A 25,384-nucleotide genomic window follows, 5' to 3' on the forward strand; every position below is an offset into this window, starting at 1 on the left:
AGGACAGCGCCTCGGCCTTAAATCAAACTCGGGCGTGGGCGGCCGCTCTGTGCTACCGACCCCGCACAGTGCCAGACCGAAAATGCGGGCTCCGCGGGTGGGGGTGGGGCCCGGTGAGGGGGATGCTTACCTCTCCACGCGGACGGAAGTGGGTGGGCGGAGCCCTCACGTACACCACGATGGGCGCAGGCATTAGCCAATAGAGAGCGGAGAAGTTTCCTCCTCCACCAATAGAGCGCCGACCAAGGCGGGCCCTGATAAACTGCCCTAGTAACGGGCGCGTGGTAATCCCGGTCGTGGGTGTGGGTTAGTCAGTCCTGGTTTTCCTTGCAGGTCTTGGTTCCCGACGTGTGCAAGATGAAGATTGAAGAGGTGAAGAGCACCACGAAGACTCAGCGCATCGCCTCCCACAGCCACGTGAAGGGGCTGGGGCTGGACGAGAGCGGCTTGGCCAAGCAGGCGGCCTCCGGGCTCGTGGGCCAGGAGAACGCGCGAGAGGTGGGACTAGCTGGCTGGTGGGCCTCGGGGTTGGGCTGCTGCCGCGAAAAGCGCTGAGGTAGGGGTTCAGAGCCGGGCATGCGCTGGGTGTCCCGCTTAAGTTTCTTTAGGTCAGTGAAAATTGAGGCGCCTCATTGGGACTGGGAGTGGGGCCGTTTCGGGAGAGCAGGTGACGACCCCACAGGAGCGTTTGCTTGCTTCACCTCATTGACAGTATATCTTGAGTGAGTCCCCCAGCCCAGCTCTGGCCGGTGTTCTGTTCGCGATGTTGGGATCCAGCAGGCGACGAGACAAATAAGGTCCCTGCTTCTAATGGCGCTTACATTTTAGTATGGTGAGAGACAGACGGTAAATACGTAAACAAGTAAATAAAATAATTACTATATTTGGTTGGGGGCCACTTCCTGCGGGGCTTTACTGGCTGTGGTAAGGAATTTGAGTTTTTGTCAATGGCGTGGGAGACTGGGAGTTTTAAAGTAGGGGAGTGATCAAATTTAAAAAAGCTCACTTTGGTTTCCAGGGCCTGGGAGCCTGGGAACTGAAGGAGGGAAGAGAAAGTTACAGGGAGGAGCAATCTGCCCACAATCTCAGCGTCCTTTTGACCATTCCGATTCCATCCACTTTTATTAAGTAGCAATGGTGCCGAATTTTTTTCACCTGCATTACAATCACAAAACTATTGGAGCCCTTTGAAGTATTATTATTTCTTGCAGATTAAAAAGTTGAGGGTGGGAGACGTCGCTTTCCCTACCCTCTTACCACTCAGTTTAGTAATGGTATGCTGTGATTTATACCCACGTGTTATTCTGACTCCCAGTTTAGTGCTCTTTATGATATTAGAGCCACCTATCAATTTGCTATGCCCTAAGGTCAGATTGATGCCCCTTTGCCTACCGGTGGTTGTCTCTCCAGGACCAACAGCTGGGGACCTGGTCTGCAACCCAGGCATGTGCCCTGACTGGGAATCGAACCTGCGACCTTTTGGGTCGGAGGCTGGCTCCCAGTCCACAGAGCCACACCAGCCAGAGTAAGCTTGGTGTGCTTTATGAGTTATAGAAACTGGTGGCTAAGACTGTGAGGTTAAGACTTTTTCCTCCTAGTCTAATTGTACTAATAGAAAGGGCCAAAGAAAAGCTCTGGCTTCCATTTTGACCATCATCTTTTCAAAAAGGAAATATTGACATGGCCAAGGTGGCTTTCAAATTTATCCTTATACAGCTTCTGCTTACTAAGGACCTCTTACTGCAGACAGCTAACATTTGGTTGAATGCTTTTTTTATGTGCCAAGCACTGTACTAAGCAGCTTTGTCTCCATTGTCTTGTTTTCACCTTCACCCTAATAAATGCTTCTGTCCCACTTTACTATGACACCTTTCAGACATGCAGAAAAGTTGTAAGACTTGTGTAATAAAAACCTATGTGCCTAAATCTTATAATTAGCATTTTATTCTGTTGCTCTATTATATATCTATCTGTTCACTTATCAATCAACCAATCTGTTTCCTCATTCCCAAGTAAGTTGCAGACAGTAGCTTGTTTTACCCTTAAACCTTTTAACATGTGTGCCACTCTTGTGAACTCTGTTGTCAGATAACGAAATTGTGGTTCACAGAGGTTAAATAGATAGGTCCAAGGTCGCTCAGCTGGTAATGGTAGAGCCAATATTTAAACCCAAATCTACTGAATCTAGAATCCATGCTCTTAACTCTGATGCTGTATGCCTCTGTATGACTGCGAGCTTCCTGAGGACAGAGGCAAGATAATATTACTAAATACCCAGAACCTGACTCATTACACGGGTCAGTATTTACTAAATTAATAGGCATCCCAACTCAGCTACCAGGTCCTTGTATGACCTGGTCACATGTAATGTATAACTGGTCACATTAGCTGTCTTGCTGGTGTTTAATATACTCATCTAAAAAATGAGTTTGACAAGGTGATCTTCTAAAAGCCTTTCCAGTTTTTACTTTTTACATTTTAGTATTCACTGAACACACATCACTGGAGAGAAGTTGAAGTTAAGCTGAGGAAGATTAAATGGAAGCGGTCCTAGTATATGAATAAGAATACGTGTCCAAGACTTGGAAAGTCTCTTCTGCCTCTTTTGAGTTTCCCAAAGACTTTCAGTGCTGAGGATTTTGATAGCACAGGGTTCAATGGAAAGACCATAGTGTCTCCATTATCTTTTTAAACATACAGCATCTGAAGAATAGCTTCTAGGCTCTATTAAGGGCACTGCGCTTTTCCAGCTGAGCCAGAAATGGAATATAGCACGCCTGCCTGCATTTCTTGATCCTGCAGTTCTTGAGGGGCTGTCTTATGTGTGATACCAAGGTACTCTCCATAGTCCATGGAGAACAGTGGTAGAGGAGATAAGGTGTATTGACAAGACCCTGCCAATAGGGTACAGTGTCATAACTACCCAGAGAGAAGAGTTAAGGCAAGGAATTGATCTTGAGTATTTGAAAGGCTTTCAGTGAATCTTATGGTGCTACAGGTTTAACCTCAATATGCAGCGTTTGTTTTGCATCATCCTCAGACATGTAACTGATGGTCAACTAGTAGTGTGTCATTGATTCTTAACCCCTAATGGGTTAATTTGGGAATCTGATGAAAGCTGTGAATCAAAAAATGCACATGTGAAAACATATGCATAACTTTGTTTTCAATTTCATTTTCAGTTTCAGGAAGTGTGTGGGCTCCTGCAGTCTATACCTGGTCCCCAGGCTAAAAGTCACTGCTCCCGTTTGTACTTCTACTGTCTCCACACAGTAGCCATCAAAATCTTTTTTAAAAAGATTTTGTATATTTACTTTTAGAGAGAGGAGAAGGGAGGGAGGGAAAAGGAGAGGGAGAGAAACATCAATGTGCGAGAGAAATGATTGCCTCTCACACACCCCAGCTGGGGACCTAGCCTGCAACCCAGGGACCTATGCTCTGACTGGGAAACGAACGGGCAGCCTTCTGGTTCACACGCTAATATACAGTCCACTGAACCACACCAGCCAGGCCAAGATCTTTTAAAAACAAATCATCATAACATGACACATAGCCTAATGCCTTTTCAGTAGCTTCCCATTACATGTAGAATAAAATCCAAACTTTAGTGTGGACTCTTAAAATTGTATTCTGAGTTCTGCCCTCTGCCTGCCTCTTCAACATCATCTTTCCATTCTCCTTGGTCACTGTATTTTGGTCACTGTAGCTTTTCAGTCCCTTGCACACAACAAGCTCATTCCTGTATTTTGAGTTTACTGTTTCCCCCGAATGCAACACTAACTCCTGCCTTGCTCAGAGCTTTGCATATCGAATATATTATCATCAAAGAGGTCTTCCCAGATCACTCTTTCTAGAGTAACCTCTGCCCCAAGCACTTGCTATGTCAGTACCCTTTTTTCTTCATCGTAGTGATCTTGTACAATATCTTTGTGATTTTCTTCTCCGCAGGGATAGGAACTCCTTGAGCACAAGGCTTTTCTGTCTTGCCCTCCACTGCCTCCAGCACCTAGAACAGTGCCTGCAGTGTCTTGGCAGCGCCATGTTAGTTGAATCAGTATGTGAATTGTTTGGACCAGTGACTGGATGTTTTTCCCCCGTGAAACATTTTAATACTGATTTATTATTTCCATTGTGGTACCTAGGCATGTGGTGTGATAGTAGAATTAATCAAAAGCAAGAAAATGGCTGGAAGAGCTGTCTTGTTGGCAGGACCTCCTGGAACTGGCAAGGTACTCATTTTCTCTCTTTTTTTTTTTAATCTACCCAAAAAGAGTGATCTTCATGTCTAAGCCAAATTAAATTTGTGTCTTAACTAGTCTTTGTTTATCTAAATTGGTTAAATGTATGTTTTTAAAACTAATGTGCAATAATACAATTGAGTATCTAAAATTCATGCTTGTGAAATCCAGATTATCCTGGACAACTTCCAGAGAAGAGAGAATGAAGTCCTCGGAGTGATCTCATTTTTTCTAGAATTTGTCTTGTATCTCTTTCAAGTCTCCTTTGCTCTGGAAATACATTTCTGTTTGCCCAGGGCAGCATAAAATCTTCAGAGTGACATCTTACTTGAGGAGGGAAGAAAAACAATCAGCAAGCATTTTTCTGAATGCAGACTTTCTCCAGCACTATTCTGGCTGTGTGAGAGATGGAGGAAAAATGGAAGAAGAAAGGAATTAGAAGATTTTTATCTTCAAGGGGCTTTCAGGGCAAAGAGATGAAACCATGATAGCACAAAATGCTGTAGTTGAACACTAAGCTGCAAGGTATTGACTGATCTTAGGTGCAGTTGGAAGTAGAGCAGGAGGCAGCACTGAGTGCTGGCAAAGTTGGACAGGTTGTCATAACGTTTGTCCTGCAGAGCAGGAAGAGGATTTGACTTTTCAGGGAAGAAAAGGGCCTTGCAGGCAAAGAAGTCATTATGGCTTGTTGGGATCCATTAGGGGACTTACTAGATACTTGAAATGCCCCAGGGTCCCCAGTCTGAGCTCTACTTCTTTTTCAGAAGGGCTACTTGGTACAGGAGAGAGAGTAGGAGTTTCAAATTGTGTATATAATGTCTGTCTAGAAGGTATCCAGCCATGTAATAAGAAAAATAAGAGACAGAAAAATGAAGAAGACACAGATAGAAGAAAATTTGTACGTAGGACAATGACGCTTCAGCCCCCTTCCAAGTCAGCACCTTGGAACCTCACACAGTCCTCCTGGTCTCCATCAGTGATCCATCTTATTTTCCTGAATCTCACTGACGTTGTGAAATCTCTTGCCTTTCAAAGATTATTTTAGTTCTGTGAAAAACCAGAAGTCCTGGGGCACCAAATCTGGGCTGTAAGTCGGCTGAGTCACCTGGGTGGTTTGATGTCCCGCCAAAAAATCTCTGCTTGAGATGTGATGGATAAGTGGGCGCATTGTTGTGATAAAGCTGAGAAACACCATTTGCCCATATTTTTGGCCTTCTGAATCGTGTGTATCATTTCCATGGAGGAACATTCAAGCTTAACCCAAAATTTGATGCAGATTTGTTGCTCTGCTCCCTCAGTCATTTGAGTGCAACAGCCACACAGTACACATGCTCACTCAACAATGTCTGTTGCCCCTACTGACTAGTGCGGTGAAGTCAGCATTGTTCATGCATGCATGTTCTAATCCAGTCTCTTTGGCTGCCAGGTTACACTGATGTCATGCAAACCATTCTTATTATATTAACAATGGCTGGACTTTTTCCGGTCAGACCTGGTATAAAGAAATAAGCTTTAAATTCCAGCACTGTTGCTGACTTTCTAGGAGACCTGAGAAAGGTCTCTTAGCCCTTCTGAAGCAGTAGCCCATGCCTTGCCTATTTCGGGCACTTATTAAACTGGTCAATTGTAAGATAATTACTTTAATTGTTATTTCAAAACATAAATTGAATTGATGGTGTATCTTATATTGGTTTTGTATAATAGAGGAAGTGCTGTGTTTGTGAAAAAGTTTTTTTAAAATTTAACGTGCCATATAAATGTGAGCTTTCATCCTCTGCAAGCAATAGTAGCTTGTCTCATGTATTTACCATTTGTTTGCTTATTAGTCCTTACATCTTAGATCCTAACCCTCTATGTTTCTTCTTCCTAAAGCATTCTATTTAGAAGTTTCTCCTAGAACTTTATTAGTGATTTATAATCAGGTTTGTATTTATTATGTTGCCCTTGTTTTGAAAGATAGTTATGTTGGATATATAATTCAGTCGACAGCTCTTTTTTTCCTCAGTGCTTTTTCTCAGTGGTATCTGCTACCTGCTGTCTTCTAGTTTTGCTTTTGAGAAGCTTAATTTTGAGGACTTCTGGCTTTCCTTTTGGATGTTTTTGAGATATTTTTGGTTCTAGTGTTTCACTATGGTATATTGAAGAGTGAATTTATTTTTATTTATTGAGCTTAATATCAGTTGTGCTTTCTGAATCTGAAAATTATGTCTCTAATGAGTCTTGAGATATTGTCAGTCTTTATCTCTTCAGAAATTGCCTTTTCTTGTTCTCTTAATTCTCTCCTTCTAGAAATTTAGCTCAATGCTAAGTTCTACTGCAAAGGTTTTCAACCTGGTGTAGTTTTACCAGACCCCTCTCCCCCACCTGTCTGCCAAGGGACATTTGGCAATGTCTAGAGACAATATTGGTTGTCACAACTTGGTCACATGAGCAGTGCTACAGGAATCTCGTGTGTGGAGGCCATGAGTGCTGCTAAATATCCTGTAGTGTGCACAGGGTAGTCCCTACAACAAGGAGTTATCCAGCCCAAAATATCAGTAGTGGCAAGACTGGGAAACCCTGGACTACAGCTTCTCATTTGGTTGTCTTTGTCTTTCAAACTCTTTTTTCATATTTCGTATCTTTTTTACTTTCCCATGTTTTGGATAGTTTCTTTAGACCTTTAGACCCCATAGTTTGATGTTCGTCTCTATACCCTACACATAAATGAATAAATGACTAATTGTAAATATTTTGTGGCATTTGTTTTTTTGCTACTTAATTGTAAACCATTTGAAAGTAAGCACAAGGACATTTTCCTGCATTACCAGAATACTGTCATTATACACAAGAAATTTAATATTGCTAACAGTATTAGTAGATGTCTGATTTATGGTAGAATTTCTCCAATTTGTTCTAGTGTTTGGTTGTTTCGTTTTTTAATATTTTAAAATTCAGAATATAATAAAAAAGATCTCACATTGCATTCATTGTTATGTCCCTTTAGACTCTCTTTATCTAGAACAGTTAAACCCTCCAGCTACCCTCCCTAGAACTGTTTTGATTTGTTTTCTTTTATGACATTGACATTTTTGAAGAGTCCAGAACAGTTGTTTTGTAGAATATTCTACAGCTATCCTACAGTGATTTTGTTAAACACTGTGGCACAACACTGCATAGGTGACTTTATGTCCTTCCATTGTTTTACAACAGAAGGCTGATGCTAAATTCCACTGTGAAGGTACTGGTTCCCTTTGTAATTAGTAACCTGTGAAGTGACATGTTGAGATATTACGAATATCATTTCATTCTGGGGGTGTAGCATTCATTGATGGTCATTGCTTATTGTCACATTGGTGGTTGCAGAAATGGAATTGTTTTTAATTCTTATATTTAGTGGATGACATTGGGTAATAATCATTTATTATGTACATTTCAGGTGTATAACTTTAGTAATATAACTTCTGTATACTCTATTTTTTGGCCACTACCGGATGTTTAGTCTCCTTCTGTCACCACGTATTTCAGGCCCTCTACCTTCTTTATCCTCCTCCCACCCCCATTCTCTGGCAACCACAATTCTGTTGTCTGTATCTATTAGGTTTTTTATTTATTTATTTATTAGTTCTTTGTGTTTGTTGCTTTTTGTTTTCTATCCCACATATGAGTGAATTCATATGATTCTTGTTTTTTCCCATCTGACTTATTTCATTTAAGTATAATACTCTCAAGAGCCATCCATATTGTCCCAAATAGAATTATATCATCTTTTTTATGGCTGAGTAGTAGTCCATTGTTTATATGTACCGTGTCTTTATCCAGTCATTCATTTCCATATCTTGGCTATTGTGAATTATGCTGCAATGAACATAGGGATACATATATAACTTTATGAATGTGTTTTCAGATTTTCTGAGTAGATACCCAGAAAAGGGATTGCGGGGTCATATGGTAGCTCTATTCTTAATTTTTTGAGGAACCTCTATACTGTTTTCTATAGTGGCTGCACCAATTTATATTACTACCAGCGGTGTATAAGAGTTCCCCTTTCTCCACATCCTCTTCAACACTTGTTATTTCTTGTCTTACTGATAATGGAAAATGGGGATTTTCAAAATGCCACTTTTTCCCCACATATTTTTGCTTGCTTTTTTGTTCGTTTGTTTTTTAAAAGATGAAGCACCCCCCCAGAGTTGTATTTTTTTCTTTCCTTCAAAAGTTAGCTATTTTTAATAGCCTCTTGTCCCTTGTTCATGAAACAGTTCTTTTTTATTTTTTTGTATTTTGTATCTGCTTTTGAAATCATATTTGATCGAATCTGTGAAGCTTCTCTACTTTCCTAAAATTAGGACTGAGTGCTTCCAAAGAGGGCCTTTGAGAGCCTTGCTATGCTTACGAATCCTGGGCACTTAATGTGAATTTTGTGTCTTCGGTTTTCTGGCCATCAGGTAATGTGAAGACCAATCCTAAATCTGTTGAGAGAATGCTAGGGAGACTTTTTTCCCTCACCCAGAGCAAAGGTAAGACTGACAAGTTTATACTTTGTACCTTAAGGAGACTTTTTTATCGCCCACCTTTTCTTCATGGCCCTTTAAGGGCCCTTTTTATTGAAGGGTTTCTGCCTTAACGCTACACCTTGCTGGGTTTCTGGTATCTATCAGTCACCCTTCAAACTTTCAAGGCAATGGAGGTTTATTACTTTGGGATTTTTATTTATTTATTTATTTTTAGGTGTTTTGTAACAGGAAGGATTTCTACTGGCTCTAGTGTGGTGTGTTGGTGGAAGCATAAGTCCTTCATTTCTTTTGTAATATACTATTTTTCACCTAGAAAATATGAGAAATTCTCAGCACTTACAGGTTTGTCTAATTCCTTTTAATGTTTATGAAGGCATGTGGTATCTCTTATAGTATGCTGATGGGCTCCAAAGTTTAGGCAACTTAACTGAGTGACAAACAGGAGTACAGTGCTTATTTAGAGATGCAAATACATGTTTCATATAGATGTTCTATTTTTGAGGACTTCAAACCTTTAATAACAGGGCAGTATGCTTGGGTTTTAGAAAAATGTGTTCAGGTGAGATTGAAAATAAAGTAGACTAATCTTCTTTTGGCAACCACCTCTCTTTTGTATGCCACTTGCATGGGGCGGAGGAGGTAGGCACAAAGAAATAATGTGTTGGAGATTGGGGTTTGCATCCTGGCCCTGCTGTTTGTTAACTGTTTGGCCTTGGATGAGTTGGCAACTTCTGAGTTTTAGTTTCTAAAGCTATAAAAAGCCAACTAGATTATCAAGTTCAGCTAGTTTGGGGGACTGAATGAGATCTCTCATGCAACTGGCCTAGCACTATATATAGTGGGTGTAGCTATAGTAGGTATTATAGCCATATCATGTATCTGCCTTCTGGGAGCCTTTGTGTTTTTTAAAGATTTTATTTATTTTTAGAGGGTGGGGGAGGGAGAAAGGGAGAGAGAAACATCAGTGTGTGAAAGAGACATTGATCGGTTGCCTCTCTCATGCCCCCAACTAGGACTTGGCCCACAACCTAGGCATATGCCCTGACTGGGAATCAAAATGGTGACCTTTTGGTTCACAGGCTGGTGCCCAGTCCACTGGGCCACACTGGCCAGGGCTGGGTGCCTTTAGATGGCGGAAACCAGATATGCCTGAAGCATTTATTCACCAAGTATTTATCACATTTTAATGGAAGTATATTGATCACTCTTCCATATTAAGTAGAGATGGGGGGATGCCACAGAATCAGATACAGTCACTATCTTTGAAGTTTGTGGCTGAGGGTAGGGAATTGGGGCTTGTAGAGATACATGGATGACAAAGAGGAATGACTGAGAAGGTGGCCAGATTTAGATTTAAGGTGTGTGTGGCCAGCCTGTGGATCCCATTAGGAGGCCTGGTGTTAGCGTGCCACTTCCCTCAATGTGCCCCTTCATGCTCCAGAAATTTTTCCTTCACTCTTAGAATACTAGAACATAACAGTTTTAGAGGTATCAGCCTTGGAGATCACAAATTCAGGTGCCTACTCAGGCAAGCAGTGGGGATGAGTGAAGCACCTGGGTACAAGCAAGCTCCAGAAAGCAGTGCAGCTGTGATGGGCCGGGGCACCAGTCCCTCCCTAAAGGAGGCAGCTGCTCTGGGGGTTCACACCAGGTACTGCCATGTGGTAATGAGGACAGATTATAGCCAGACCTTTTAGTTTCTCAGAAGACCCTGACTATAGGCATGTCTCATTTTATTGCTCTTCATAGATGTTGTGTTTGTACAAATTGAAGGCAAGACCCTCTACCAGCAAAAAGTTTACAACTCACTTTATTGCAATACTCACTTTATTGCAGTGGTCAGGAACAGAACCTGCAATCTCTCTGAGGTATGCCTGCAAACAGCTGGATTTTTATTTGAAAGTTGCCACCATTCAAAAGGGAGCTACAAATGGAGTTTAAAAACATACAGGAGACTGTGCCAGGCAAAACAGAACCAGTCCATGGGCAATTAATTAGCTACCTGTGACCTAACCCAGTCATTTGGCAGATGAGGAAATTGGACACCAGAGATTTGCGCTGTGCCCAGGATCACACTGAAAATTCGGGGTGGAATCAGGATAAAAACCCAGCTTCTGCCTCTCAGGCCAGTGTGTGTTGTGCTACACTGTATGCTGATTTTCTAGAGGATTTTATGTGTCAAAAACTGTCACCAAAGGGGCGTTGAAAAGGAAACCTAAGCAGTACCTTTACTGGGCCAGTTTTAAAGTAGTCTCAGCACTGGCCGGTAGCTCAGTTAGTTATGAGCATCATCCCGGTACCCCAAGCTTGCAAGTTCAGTCCCCAGAGTACATGCAAGAATCAACCAATGAATACATAAATAAGTAGAACAACAAATCTGAGTGTGTGTGTGTGTGTGTGTGTGTCCCTCCCTCTCTTTTTCTCCCTGCTCCCACCCCTTGATCTCTCTCCCTCTAAAATCAATCAATCAAATAAATTTTTAAAAAATATATATGGTCTTTAAAATTTAATCAAGATTTAACAGTTGAAAGTTGGGCTCATATTTTTGAAAATTGAAATAAAATAAACTGTATCAGAGAGCCACTGTTGTAATTCCGTAGCAAGCTTGTTTTCTTCCTTAGCCCATATACCTTGGGAACTGACCTTACTCAGACTCTTGTTAAAGAAATATGAAAATGGCATTAAAAGGTCATGACATTTTTCACTCCTATACCAGCTTTAAAGGATTGGCTTTCATTCTTGATATTTGACCATACATCTATTTTGTCAGGTTCTATTTAGCATCTGACATCTGTGGTTATTTCACTAAAAATCAGCTTGTAGTTTTACTAGGGCATGTTCAAGTGTAATGTAAGACCAGTTCATAGCTTCAGAACTGTACCTCATGTATTCATTATGTGCGGGGCCACTTAATATAAAGTGAACATCATGTAACTTACTGATTTCCAATGGGTTGTCTTCCTGTACCTATATAAACAGAAAGCAGTTATCTCTGAGATCCAATAACAGTGTTCTGAGTGATTAGGTAAGGTCCTTGTTTTGATATAGAGGGAATAGTTTGGGAAGCCTATACTAATTATGATGGGAATATGATCTCTATAACCTAGAATGTGTTATTTAACCTCTGTGTCTCAGTTTCCTCATTTGTAAAGTGGTGAGAGTAGTAGTAGTATCTAATTCACAGGATGAGTGGGAGGGTCCTGGGAAGCATTTAGAGTTGGGTGTGTAATACGTCTCAGTGAATAACTTGTAATTACAGGGATGATTAAAAATGCCATTTAGATTATAAATCCACAAGAGTCCTCAAACAATTATTGTGTGAAATGTGCCAAATGATGTTAAAACTAAAAGGACTAGATTTTCGGTTGTTCTGGTTAATCTATTTTTTTTAAAGCATATGTCTCTGATCATGTTTTCAACAATGTAAAACAAGTACATTTTCATTGTTTTCTGTAGACAGCTCTAGCTTTGGCTATTGCTCAGGAGCTGGGTAGTAAGGTGCCTTTCTGCCCTATGGTGGGGAGTGAAGTTTACTCTACAGAGATCAAGAAGACAGAAGTGCTGATGGAGAACTTCCGCAGGGCCATTGGTGAGTTTCATGTTTGTGGGAGGAGGGCTTCTCATTTGCATGGTGCACTGAAGCCTCAAGGTTGTGAAAATGGCGTGATGATTTGTATTTGTTGTACTGCTCTTTTTCTTTTGGCACCATTAGTGTTATCTTTGCAAACAAAACAAAAACCCAGCTTTACTAATTGATGTGTTTTAACAATCAAATGTGAGCCCCAGCTATGGGGCTGGTGTTCTTAACCTGACAAATTAGATGTGTCTATAAAGAGATTTTTAAAAAGCAAGTCAGATTTTCCTGGCAGCCTTTTTTTTTTTTTTTTTTTTTTTGCTTCTAGAGATGACTGTCCATTGAAAATGTTTTGGATTTAAGCCAAAAGCACTGTGTGTCATGCTGCCAGAGTGCCCATGGTTCTGAATGTTGAGCCAGAAGAACTGTGACCTGTCAGAGAATAAGGATTCTGTTTGGTCACCGGCAGAGCTTTGAGGCTAGTGGTGCCAGCCTCATAGGCCTTGGAGCTACCATAGTGAGTGTTTATCAGGTGCCAGGCCCCTGCATTGATTATAGCCTTTCCCTCCGCCAAGGGGAAGCTCTCAGCCTCATTTAGCATCTTATAAAACAGACTCAGAAAGTTCAATAATTTGCCTATGGTGACCCAGCTAGTAAGTAGTAGAGGTCTAGTTTTAACCTAAATTGTCTGATTTTAGAGCCCATGCTTTGAAGATCTGCTGTGAGGAGACAATGGCGTCTCTCCCGAATGTTTCCCTCTTGCAAGTGAGGACTTGTGGGACAGGCGTCTGGCTCCATTTCTGCTGGTCTCAGTTTCCCTCACATCTACTTATAGAAATAACTTGCTCCTTTTAAGCTGTTAAGAAGTATTTGTGTCTCTGCGCATGTGGGAGTCTATCTCTAGAATATAGTTGCTGAGTCAAGGATTTTGAATTCTTGTCAGTGCCTGTACCATTTTCCAGTCCCTTTGATTGTCAAAGATAAATATTCTGAAGAGTGACGTTTACTGAAAAACTTGAAGGAAATTAAGAAAGTTTAAGAAATAATAGATTTGTCTTAACACAGGATCCTTGCTTTAGGATAGCTAAAGTCTAGTTTAGGGCCTTAGACCATGGTTAGGGCTTTGGCTTTTTCCCTGAGTGAAGAGAAGTAATTGGAGAATAGTTTTGGTTTTATAAGAATTTCTCTGGCTGGGGTATGGAGAATGGACAGTAAGGAGGGTGAGGGTACAAGTTAGGGAGATTATGAGTGTCTGATCAAGAGACAGTGATAGTTTCAACCAGGGTGGTGGTGGTAGAGTTGATAAGTGCTTGGATTCTGGATATATTTGGGTGACAGAGCTGACAGAATTTTCTGAAGGATTAGATGTGGGGCTGAAAGAAAGAGAGGAGGCAAGGGTGCCAGCCTCCTCTCCTAGGTTTTGTCATTTTAGAAGATGGGAAGGTATGGGAAGAAGTAGACTAGATATTCATTAAAAGTCTACTATAGATATAGTGGGCAATGTTTATCTTTGTTGCCCCTGTTACTGGCACATAACAGATGCTCAATGAAATTTTTCTGAATGAGAAGAGGGCGTGGATTTTAAAGCAAAGAGAAAACAGAAGCCTTTAGCTAAAGTAAGATGGCCCTTGGGCTTTGTCTGGCAATGGACATATTTTGTTTGGTTTACACAGTGTTTTTAAAAATAAAATTTGAATTATGTAGTTGCCAGTATTTAGAGATTGGGAGATGTCATATAAAAGCCAGTCTTTCTGTCTTCCTTGAAAGGAAGCTTTCATTTCTGTCCAGACCGATTGCCACTGTTGGTCTAAGCTAAGTGGGTGCTGTCCTGTTCAGAGCAGGCTTGTACTCCAGCTTGCCCCAGTCTCTGAGGCTGGCTCTGCTTCTTAATATTCCTTGCCAAATCCCGGTAAGCACTGGGGTTTGGGACTTTGGCTTTAGACCAGAGACACTGTGAACTATGCCCATAGGCAGTTTTTGTTACTTGGAATAATGACTTTTTTAAACTGCAAAATATTTCTTACTGGAAATGATTTTTTACCATGAAATACTGGATTTTTTGGTGCCTATTTTAAACTGAAATATAACAGACATAGAAAAGTATGTAAAACATACCTAAAATTTAACAATTAATTACAAAGTAAATGCTTATGCAGTCAGCATTCATCTCATGGTACAGAGCGCAGCCAGCACCACAGATGTCACTCCTGTCCTCCATGGTCACAGCTCCTCACATCTCCTGTGTGTACATGCAGAGCGTGTGAGTTGTATGGCAGTGGCTTCTGTGGTCATCATAACCCTGTTTACCCTTGTGTGTATCCCTAGTCAGTGTGATTGAATTTTGCCCTTTTAAACTTTATGTAAATTGAACCTACTCTAGGTGTTGTGTCTTGCTTTTTTTAGCAACATTTGCATTTGTAAGGTTCAGCCTGTGTTATTACATGAAGCACTTTCCTTGGACTTTAGATCCTTATCTGGCAAAACAGTGGAAACAGCTCACCGGATCCTCTTCAGGATTTCAAATCTTTGGAGAACTTTTAGAGGATTCAAAAAACATGTGCCATAGATTTAATATAACTCATTAGTGAGATAATCAGTAAGATGTTACAACTGGTTCAAATATGTGTACTTCTGAAATGCATTTTTGCCCTGGCCAGGTAGCTTACTTTCTTGGAGTGTCATCCCGATACCCCAGGGTTGCAGGTTCGCTCCCTAGTCAGGGCACATATAGGAATCAACCAGTGAATGCATGGATGGGTGGACAACAAATTGATGTTTCTCTTTCTGTCTGTCTCTCTCTAAGATGAATAAATACAAAATTAAAATCTTTTTTAAGTATATTTTATTGATTATGCTATTATAGTTGTCCCACTTTTTTCTCCCCTTTTTCCCCCTCTGTCCTGCACCCCAGTTTTCCTGCAGCATTCCTCGCCTCTTAAGTTCATGTCTATGGGCTGTACATTTAAGTTCTTTGGCTTCTCGATTTCCTATACTGTTCTTTACCTCCCCCTGTCTATTTTAGGCCTACCAATTATGCTTCTTATTCCCTGTACCTTTTACCCTATTCTCCCCCTCCCCATGGTAACGCTCCATGTGATCTCCATTTCTGTGATTCTGTTCCTTTTCTAGTTTTTTGCATTGTTTGTTTTTGTTTTTTAGGCTCAGTTGTGAGTTTGTTTTCATTTCACAGTTTATAGTTTTGCTCTTCTTTTTCGTAAGAACTTGGTGATGATGAACTCCTTTAACTTTACCTTGTCCAGAAAGCACTTTCTCTGCTCTTCCATTCCAAATGATAGCTTTGTTGCATAGAGTAACCTTGGATATAGGTCCTTGCCTTTCATTACTTCGAATACTTCTTTCCAGCCCTTTCTTGCCTGCAAGGTTTCTTTTGAGAAATCAGCTGATAGTCTTATTGGAGCCCCTTTGTAGGTAACGCTTTCCTTTTATCTTGCTGCTTTTAAGATTCTCTCCTCATCTTTTTTCTTTAGAGATTTTATTTATTTATTTTTAGAGAGAGGGGAAGGGAAGGAGAAGGAGAGGGAGAGAAACATCAGTGTGTGGTTGCCTCTCATGGACCCCCTGCTGGGAACCTGGCCTGCAACCCAGTCATGTGCTCTGACTGGGAATCGAACCAGCAACCCTTTGGTTTGCAGGCCAACATTCAATCCACTGAGCCGTACCAGCTAGGGCAGAGTTCTCTCATTATCTTTATTCTTGGGTAATTTACTTATGATGCATCTTGGTGTGTTTCTCCTTGGATCCAACTTCTTTGGGACTGGACTTGCATGTCTAGTTCCTTCACCAGATTGGGGAAGTTCTTCATTATCTTCAAAGTATTTTTAAAAGTGAATTTTTATTTATCTAAAAAAAAAATTTTCTGACATTGATAAAATTTGACAAAACTGACCTTTACATGAGTGCATGTGTGAAGGTTGCTTAAAGGTGAGTTAAATGCTTTAATGTTTGAAAAATAGAGATAAATTTTCTAGGCATCAGTTTTGTGATTATTTATTTATTAATTTATTTGCTTGCTTGCTTGCTAGAAGGGAGTGGTGCAGTTCTTTTGATGGTAGCCATGGGAAGGGAAATTTCTCAATCCTGCTACTGAATAAAAAGGCAGGTCATTGACATTCTTTTAAAAGGAACCCTGCCCATCTTTCTCTGCCTTTGAATTCCTATGAAGTTGGCAGAAAGGGTGGGGAGAAAACGGTAAGCCGGCCAGAAATGAAAAGCAAGGAGTCAGAAAAAGAGTCTGTGCTGTTTCCTTGATGTGATGAAGGTCCCTGTCAAGGATTTAGAAACCTGAGCCAGCAGATGAAACCTGTGTCATTTGCATTGTCTCTGCCAGAGATGGCGCCAGCTCAGCCCCTTTGCTGGCTAACAGCCTGTTTCATTGTGTGTCAGCCACATCCTCTACTTGCTTGTCAGCACAGAGCAACTTCTAAACAAATATGGGACTAGTGAGAGATAGGTATGCCTTTTTTTCCCCAGTTGAGGAATTCATGTCACAGCTGTCTAACAGTAAATACAGGGGAGCATTCCATTTGAAGGAAAAAGTTTTGATCTAAAAATCAAAGTTCGTTTAAAAAGTACAGAATTTTTAAGTTTGTCACTATCTTCTGATACATTCATGTTTAGAAAATTTTTGTCTTGGTTTTCAGAAACTAAGAATTCGGTAGGGCAAAAATGAAATGCAACCTGTTTTGGGGCTATTCCAGAACTTCCATTTGTAGGTTATCAGATTACATGAAGGTAGAATAAAACTTTTCCTTAACTTTAATATCTGAGAGAGTCTTTACCCAAATTGGGTTTCTGGGGAAAGAAGTCAACCAACCCAATGATAAGATAATGACCACATTTAAAAGTGGAAAGTGATTGACGCCATTGGTAGTGTTTCTTATTGCCGTTGGAGTATTTCCATTATCAGAACAAAGGTGGCATGGTGGTGAGGATACCCAAACCATCTCAGGGCTTCCTGCTATCAGTAGTTTATGTCTCCACATTGTGAGTAGAACAGAGTTCATTTTCTTTAGATGAGTGGTTCTCAGCTGTGGCTATACATTGTGATCTTCTGGGAAGCTTTAAACTAATAATGATGGCAGGGTCCCAGTCCCTGAGATTCATAGGTTAGTGTCCAGGACATGAGGAATTGTAGAAGCATCAGGTGATTCTAAAAGGTAAGGATCATGGCTCTGACCTGGTAGCTCGATTGGAGCATTGTCTCATACACTGGAAGGTTGCAGGTTCATTTTCCCAGCCTGGGTTGCAGTTTGAACCCTGGTTGCAGTGTGGATGGGGAGGCAGTCAATCTATGGATGTTTCTCTCACATCAATGTTTCTCTCTCTTCCCCTCTCTCTCTTAAAAAAAAAAAAAAAAAAAAAAAGCCCTCCCTCAAAAAGCACATTCTCATGTGTACATTTCTTTGTTTTACAAAGGGCTATGGCAGGTGTGCCTCAGTTGGTTGGAGCGTCGTCCTGTAAACTGAAAGGTCACAGGCTTGATTCCCAGTCAGGGCACATGCCTAGAGTGCAGGTTCGTCCCCAGTTGGGTGCATGGGAGAGATAACCGATTGATGTTTCTCTCTCACATGTTGATGTTTCTCTCCCTCCCTCTCTTCCCCTCTCTCTGACATCAGTGAGCATGTCTTTGGGTGAGGGGGGATGAAAAGGTAAGAACCATGACTGTAGACTTTAGCTAAGGAATAGGGCAGTGTTTGCTAAACTTAAGCCATCAGTATTCTTCTTTACCAGGTCCCACTAGTATTTATTTAAATGTTTCTTTTTAAGGTGACTTGGTAATTTTGTGCATACATACAGAAAAGTACATGGATCACAAATATGTCTCCCAGTAGATCGTCATAAATTGAAAACACATGAAACCAACACCCAGTGAAGAAAACATATTGCCAATACCCTAAAATACCTTTTGTGTCCACCCACTCTCCGTCCTCCCATCCTTTGCCAAATTAATGACTGTCTTGATTCTCACTTTATAAGGTAGCTCTACCTGGTTTTGAACCTCAAATAAATGCAGTTTTGCAATATATATTCTGTGGGGTTTGGCTTCTTTCCCACAAAGTTAATTTGTGAGATTCATTCATATTGTTGCATGTGGTCATAATTCTTTTTCATTGCTCTGTGATATTCTGTTGTATGAGTAAACCACAGTTCAGTTGTTTCTTCCACTGTTGACAGACAGTGGAGTTTTCTCAGTGTTTGGCAATTAAGAACAATGCTTAAGAAGTATGACTGTTACTGGCTGTGTCCCTTGGTGCACAGATGTACCCATGCCTAGTGGATATATTACCTCAGAGTTGAATTGCAGAATCATAGTATATTCCTGCATTCAACCTTAAGAAATAATACCGTGTTCTTAAAATATTTATACGAGTTTACACTTCCACCAGCAGGGTAACCTTCCTGCTCTGCCTCCTCCCAACTCTTGGTATTATCTGTCTGTGATTTCAGTGATTCTGGAGGGTGTAGAGTAGTATTTCGTTGTTTTTACTTTTTCCTTTTTTAAAAAAATTTGGAAATTTTCAAATGTGCAAACAGTAGTCAAGTGGTATGATGACCTTCCCCTAATGTCCCATTACCAGACTTAAACTCATAGTTAATCTTGATTCATTTATGGCCCCCATTATTCCCTCCCAGATTACTTTGAAGTTAATTGCAGACCTTTTTTAAATCATAAATATTTCAGTATGTATCTCTAAAAAGGTCTTAAAAGAACCATAATGCCATTATCATACCAAGACAAAATGAACAGTAAATTCCGTAATACCGTCAAATATCTAGTTAGTGTTCAAATTTCTAGTTGTCTCTTAAGTGTTGTATCGTGTTTTTTAATAGTATTATTGTTTGAATTAGGATACAAATCAGGGTCTCCACAATAGATTGGTTGATATATCTCTTAATACTGGGTTAGTCAAAAAGTCCATTTAGTTTTTTCTGTAACATAAAAGACAATCCTAGCTTGTGTGGCTCAGTGGATTGAGCACCGGCCTGAAAACAAAAGGGTTGCCAGTTCGATTCCCAGTGTAGGGCACATGCCTCGGTTGTGGGCCAGGTCTCCAGTGGGGCGTACCCAAGATGCAACCACACGTTGATGTTTCTCTTTCTCTCTTTCTCCCTCCTTTTCCTCCTCTAAAAATAAATAAATAAAATCTTTTTTAAAAAAAGACACATTTTTCATTTTCACCAATAACTTTATCGATTTGGATATTTTGATTATGTCGGCTGTCTCCCGCTGTTGGCTTCTAGTGGGTAGAGGCCAGAGGTGCTGCTAAACATCTTTCAATGCATGAGACAGCCCCACAGCAAAGAGTTATTTGGCAAAAAATTTCAGTAGTACCAAGAAACTGCAAACCACTTTTGACACGTTTGATCAGCCACAGCACCTTCTGCACAAATCGTTTTTGTGTTTCAGTTATGTTTTTACCTTTCTTGAAATAATAAAACATAATATGCCGAAAATGTTGTGTGTTGTCTTCTATCTTCAGTATTAAAATGGCTGCACAAAAATTCACCAATTTTAATAAGTTAATTTTAAATGCACACTGATACGACAGCTGTCACAATACAATCTAAAAAAACTGTTTCGAATGATGTTAAAGACGACTAAGCAGTACTAGAGCCATAGTATGGAAAAACTAAATGAACTTTTTGGCCAACCCAGTTCCTTTTTCATCTATGGATTTTCCTTACATTTCTATTTTTTTCCTTTGGGCAAAATATAAATTAGATGGAGACTAGAATTAGATCCAAGGGCTAGCAGAAAGGGAAGGATGAGGTCAGTGGCACATGCTAACTGGAAGAGGGGAAAAGACAAAGCAAGTATTGTGGAAAAGGCTCTCAGTAAGCTGTGATCCTGTGGTATATGTGGTGGGAAGAAACTGGTCCCAGAGCCTGAAAACTTGGACTCCATTCTGGGGTCTGCCATGAAGGAAGGCAATTTTCTTTGCTTCACCTCTTGGAGCTGACATCCTATCCATAAAATGGAGAGAAAAAGTACTTATGGTGGCTATTTCACAGGACTGAAATGAGATCTGTTGGTACCTCTTATTGTCCATCATTCCAGTGCAGGATCAAATGAGGTAGTAACATGCAAGGCATAGATTGAGTGGGAGAGCTGCTATGTAGGTTGAAAGGCCCTGTGGTCATAGGTTTATAGTTTATTCCTACTGGTGTGGTCTGCCAGCTTTCACCTCAACTTAAGGACCCCTTCTGTACACACCTTCAACTAGTATTGCCCAAGGATGTTTCCCTCCTTGCCTTTAAGTTGATGGCAGGTACAACAACTTAGAATGGCTTTCTTGTTCTTTTTAGAATCAACTGAAAAGGGATTTAACTGTTAACTTACCTGGGCCATGGCTGTGGTTTCAGAGAAAGTCATTTGTATCCTTTAACCTATACTTTGGAAATTGGAAAGAGAGAATTTGTGTATGTATGTGTATGTCTGTTTTATGTGTTTCCAGAGAAGCTGTGTTCAGTGATGTGTATTTGTTTTCCCATTTTAAGAAAACCATTTACTAATGATTATCATTGCTTTGTTAGAAAAATCCAGTTTCCTTCATTTTAGTGTAAATGTTATTAAGGCCTTACACATACACACACTCGCGCGCGCGCACACACACATGAACATAAATCGTAAGTATGTACCTCAGTGAGTTTTTGTAAAGTCAACACACTCTTGTAACCAGCGCCCAGATCAAGAAACAGACCTTGTTAGAACTTTAGAGCTCCTATGCTTCCTCTAGTTATTCCCTGTCCCCCAGGACCAGGGGGCAGAGACATGCCCCTACTGACCTTGGAGGAAAAGAAAGTTTGATACAGGCTAGACCTGGGTTTGGTGCTGAGATTTGGGGTGTTGTGGTGATTTGTGCTGTCATTTCACATGGCAACCTTCTTAGAGATCTTGGGCTTTACATAGAATGTTTTGAAGAATGTTCAGGCATATTTCTTGGCTATTGGATTGTCTGCCTGAGGACATCCCCTCAGCCTTAAGTGACTTCTTTTCTTCATCCATTCTTCTGTGCCTGCAGTATGCTAAGCCACTGTGTTGAGACTGAACACTAAGCTGGAGTGTTGACAGTTTAACAGCTGTTAAGAGGTGCAGTCAGGTCTACAAGCCCCTGTGGTCCCATGTGTGTAGGTGCTCAATGGGAGTGCAGGTGACTGTGGATTGACCCAGAGGACGAGGAAGAAGGGTATGTTGGGTAAGCTTTCTTCTAAAGGGGATGAGTCTTGAACTGAGAGTCTGCAAGAAGGAGTTGTCAGGGCCAGAAAGGAGGAAAGGTTGCTTCAGGAAGCAAAAATGTTGTATAAAAAGGAACCGAGATCATGTTCTAAAAATTAATTTGGCAACAATTCTTTGTTTGACAACCAACATTTATTGAACAACTAATGTGGATGATATTTAAAATGAGGAGAGACATTGGCCTTCGCTTACAATATTCTAAAAACTATGAAAGCTTTACTGTGGGGAGTTGCTTTGGGAATTAATTGTTGGGGTCTTGGAAAACTTAATAGAACAACCGGAAAAGAGTGAATGAAACTGGGTATTTCTTGTGGTGTGCAGTAAGGGTCACTATAGGCCCAGAACACCTGGCAGGGTCATGTATCATCTACTGTTGGCATGGAGCTCTGATTAATATAATTACTTTACTCAGGTCTGATAATGTTAGGAGTGTAGTGAGGTACATGTAATTGCTGCCCTTGTAGGGTAGGATGATTTGGGTTCAGAGGCCAGATCAAAAGCTAAAGCTACATTTTCACCCCCTTGGGCATACAGCAGCTATCTAAAACAATTTTGAGAATTACTGCTTGTCTGTCTAGTTCTAGATTGGAATCTAGAAAGCCCCTTTGAAAAGCTTAAATAAAATTGTTTTTCTGCATTCTGAATAGCTCCTTCAGTTGTATTTGTATTTGTAGTGTTTTTCTACCCAGGATGATGCTCTTGAATGTATATCAGTAAGGTTGATTTGTCAGGTCTTGTGACATGGAAGTTTTGTGGCAAAAAAAAAGGCTGTTAAGGAGTAAGAAAATTCTCCTGGGTGGCTCAGTTGGTGGAGTGTTGTCGCATACACCAGAAGTTTGTGGGTTCGATTCCTGGTCAGGACACATACCTAGGTTGTGGGTTCAATCCCCAGTTGGGGCGCATATGGGAGGCAACTGATTGATGTTTCTCTTTCACATGGATGTTGCTCTCTCTTTCTCTTTCTTAACCAGCCCCTCTCTCTCCCTTCTTTGAAAAATAAACATATCCTCGGGTAAGAATTTTAAAAAAAGAAAAAAAAAGGAAGAAAGAAAGAAAATTCTGTTTCTGATCAGGGCTCATCTGCCATCTCTTCCAGGGCTGCGGATAAAGGAAACCAAGGAGGTTTATGAAGGCGAAGTCACAGAGCTAACTCCATGTGAGACAGAGAACCCTATGGGGGGGTATGGTAAAACCATAAGCCATGTAATCATAGGACTCAAAACAGCCAAAGGAACCAAACAGTTGAAAGTGAGTATGTTTGTAGACTCTTTTCTCTTGCCTCAGAATCTCTTAATACTGTGTGGCCTTGGGTAAGTGGTATAGCCAGTGTCCTAGTTTCTTTGTGTATGTATTATAGGTTATGATTGTCACAGGGCCATTTGAGGATGTGTGTATAAAGCAGTAACAAGTATAGGGCCAGTACACAGGAGGGCTAAAAAAAAAAATAGCTATGTATTTACTTCTAGGAAATTGTATACGTTAAAATGTGAGCTGTGTGCTTAGTCAAGTATACCTTCTGCCATCCTGAATCCCATGTTATGACCATTTTTCAGAGGCCCTGGTCCTCTCTCTCAACCTGGCCATCAATTTTTTCATTTATAATGCTCATGCTCCCAGAAAGCAATGGCATTAAGTAATCATAAGAATTGTAGAATGAATGACAGATTGACTTATGAGGGACCAGGTAAAGAATCCTGACTGCAACTCCTTATATGTATCACAGACTACCTGGAGTAACTTCAGTAGTTGGTTCCGCTTAGGCCAGGGCTTTGCAGAGAAGCCATAGTGCTGGCACTGTGGAAAGCCCTAGAACACCCTCCTCAGACCCCTGTCCTATAAACGTCGAGGATGCCGGTAATAGGGGCACTTGCGGGGAAAAGAGCATGGATTTTGGAGTTAGAAAGAGCTTGAAAGGGAATCCTGGCTCGGCTACTGATAGTAATGTGGCCTTTGGGAAATGACTTTATCTATTAGTTGGGAATAAAAATTGTGTATTTCACAGAGCTCTTTTAAGGGTAAAAGTTGAAGCTTTGGATGTGGTACCTGTTGTAGTTACCTAAGAAGTGGTAACTTTTGATGCTATTCAGAGCCTTCAGTTAGAGAAATGGAGCAATCTAGATTGTAGGTTTTGCTGTATTATTAATAATAATATAACATTATCATAGCTCTAACTTATTATATGTGCCAGGTCCTAAGCTAAGTGCTTCGACCAATATTTATTATCATTTATAACTGTGTGTGTAATTTCCCACAGATAAAGGAGCTAGGGGCTCATAAAGAGGTTAAGCAGTTATCTTAGGATCATATAACTAGTTAAGTGGTAGAGCACCCTCCAACTTGTGTGACCTTTTGAAGTCAGTTGAGCTCTCTGGGCCTCCGTTTTCCCATCTGTAAACTGTGGTAGATTGATCACAATTTGCAGTATAATTTCTCCATCTTTGCTCCCCTCTGTGATTTGGTTCTCTGATTCTGTGAGGTGGTTTTTTTGTCAGTGCTTAATGGAAATCATAAAAATGTCTGTTCTTCAAAGGGCCATTTTTCTTTTTCCTAAAAGGTTTTCTCTCCTAGGAGCATACCTCTGCAAATCTCTCTTTTAAACCTGCCCCTCTTCTCTCCCATTCTTTATTATTTAGATTTCTTAGTAGGATCTGCCATCTTTCCAGTAATTACGTCTTTAGTCAATTCCTATGGGAAATTAACCGATATAAAAATACTAGAAGCAAAAAAAAAGTGTATACTTCCCAATATAGGATAGCTAAAATAAGGTGTGCAGTTTAGATTTTAGCTATCCATAAGGCTGCTTTGTACAGTGAGAGGTGAATTATTTCTTCTAAAATGAGTACTTCTAGGTACTTCGAGCATACATACAAGATACTCTGTATTGTCCCATGTATAATGTGCACTTTTCCCCCCCAAATTTTTGAGGGAAAAATAAGGATGCACATTATACATGGGTATAATAATAATGCTGTGTTTAATGGGCACAAAAACATGAGTGTGCATTATACATGGCAAAATATAGTAATTGGATGGAGCTTAAATACGTGGTGGGTATTTAAGTGCGAAGGAGAAAACCATACTTGCAATCAGCATCAATCCCCTCGCTTATTCCATGCTGTGTCAGAGGCTTATCAGCCACTGTCCCTCATGTCCATGGCAGTGTCCCAGAAGGCCATTGGGTCCCCCCAAGCCAGAGAGGCAGAGCTTTGTTTCTATGGTTAGCATTTTGCAATAACTTAATTGAGATATAATTTTAATAAAGTTCTCCCATTTCAAGTGTACAACTCAAGGAATTTAGATCTATTTACAGAGTTGTACAACCATCACAACCATCCAGTTTTAGAATATTTTTATCACCCCCAAAAAAACCCTCATACCTAGTTACAATGTCTTCCCATTCTCACCCATAGCCCCTTGCAACCAATAATCTACTTTCTGTTTCTATATAGTATTTGCCTTTTTTGAACATTGCATACAAAGGGAATCATACAGTATGTATTCTTTTGTGTCTGGCTTCTTTCACTGAATCGTGGGCTTTTGCTCTTTAATTTTGTTTGAGACAAAGCCCAAGTTTGGTTTTTTTTTTCCACATTATAAAATGAAGTTTAACTGAGAGAGACTTATTTCTAAATACTAACTCCTTATAAAAGGTTCTGTCCTAGAATATTGAACACCAAGGGTGGCCTGAATCTGGATGACTTGGAGAAAAACAAGAGTTCCCAAAATGTGTTACTTTCCTGGAGATATATATGCAAGCAGGCAAACAGGGAGCAGACACTGGGATTTGAATAAAAAGGCTTGAGAAATATCCTGGTTT

The 25,384-nt window shown here is 40.5% G+C and overlaps 1 protein-coding gene across 1 annotated transcript in view; it reads left to right on the forward strand.

Annotated features, from left to right (window-relative positions):
* The first annotated feature begins 274 nt into the window (after positions 1–274).
* The window catches only part of RUVBL1 (RuvB like AAA ATPase 1), a 42,434-nt gene continuing 17,324 nt past the window's right edge, over positions 275–25,384 (forward strand). The window contains exons 1-4 of the mRNA XM_054587488.1: positions 275–498; positions 4,143–4,229; positions 12,191–12,323; positions 22,664–22,815. Of these exons, the coding sequence (XP_054443463.1) occupies positions 358–498; positions 4,143–4,229; positions 12,191–12,323; positions 22,664–22,815 (513 nt within the window). The 5' untranslated portion in view covers positions 275–357. The remainder of the gene's footprint in view (positions 499–4,142; positions 4,230–12,190; positions 12,324–22,663; positions 22,816–25,384) is intronic.

This window comes from Pteronotus mesoamericanus, unplaced genomic scaffold, assembly GCF_021234165.1.
Source record: "Pteronotus mesoamericanus isolate MK-2021 breed Mesoamerican mustached bat unplaced genomic scaffold, CSHL_Meso_final scaffold_118, whole genome shotgun sequence".
Classification (NCBI taxonomy): Eukaryota; Metazoa; Chordata; class Mammalia; order Chiroptera; family Mormoopidae; genus Pteronotus; species Pteronotus mesoamericanus.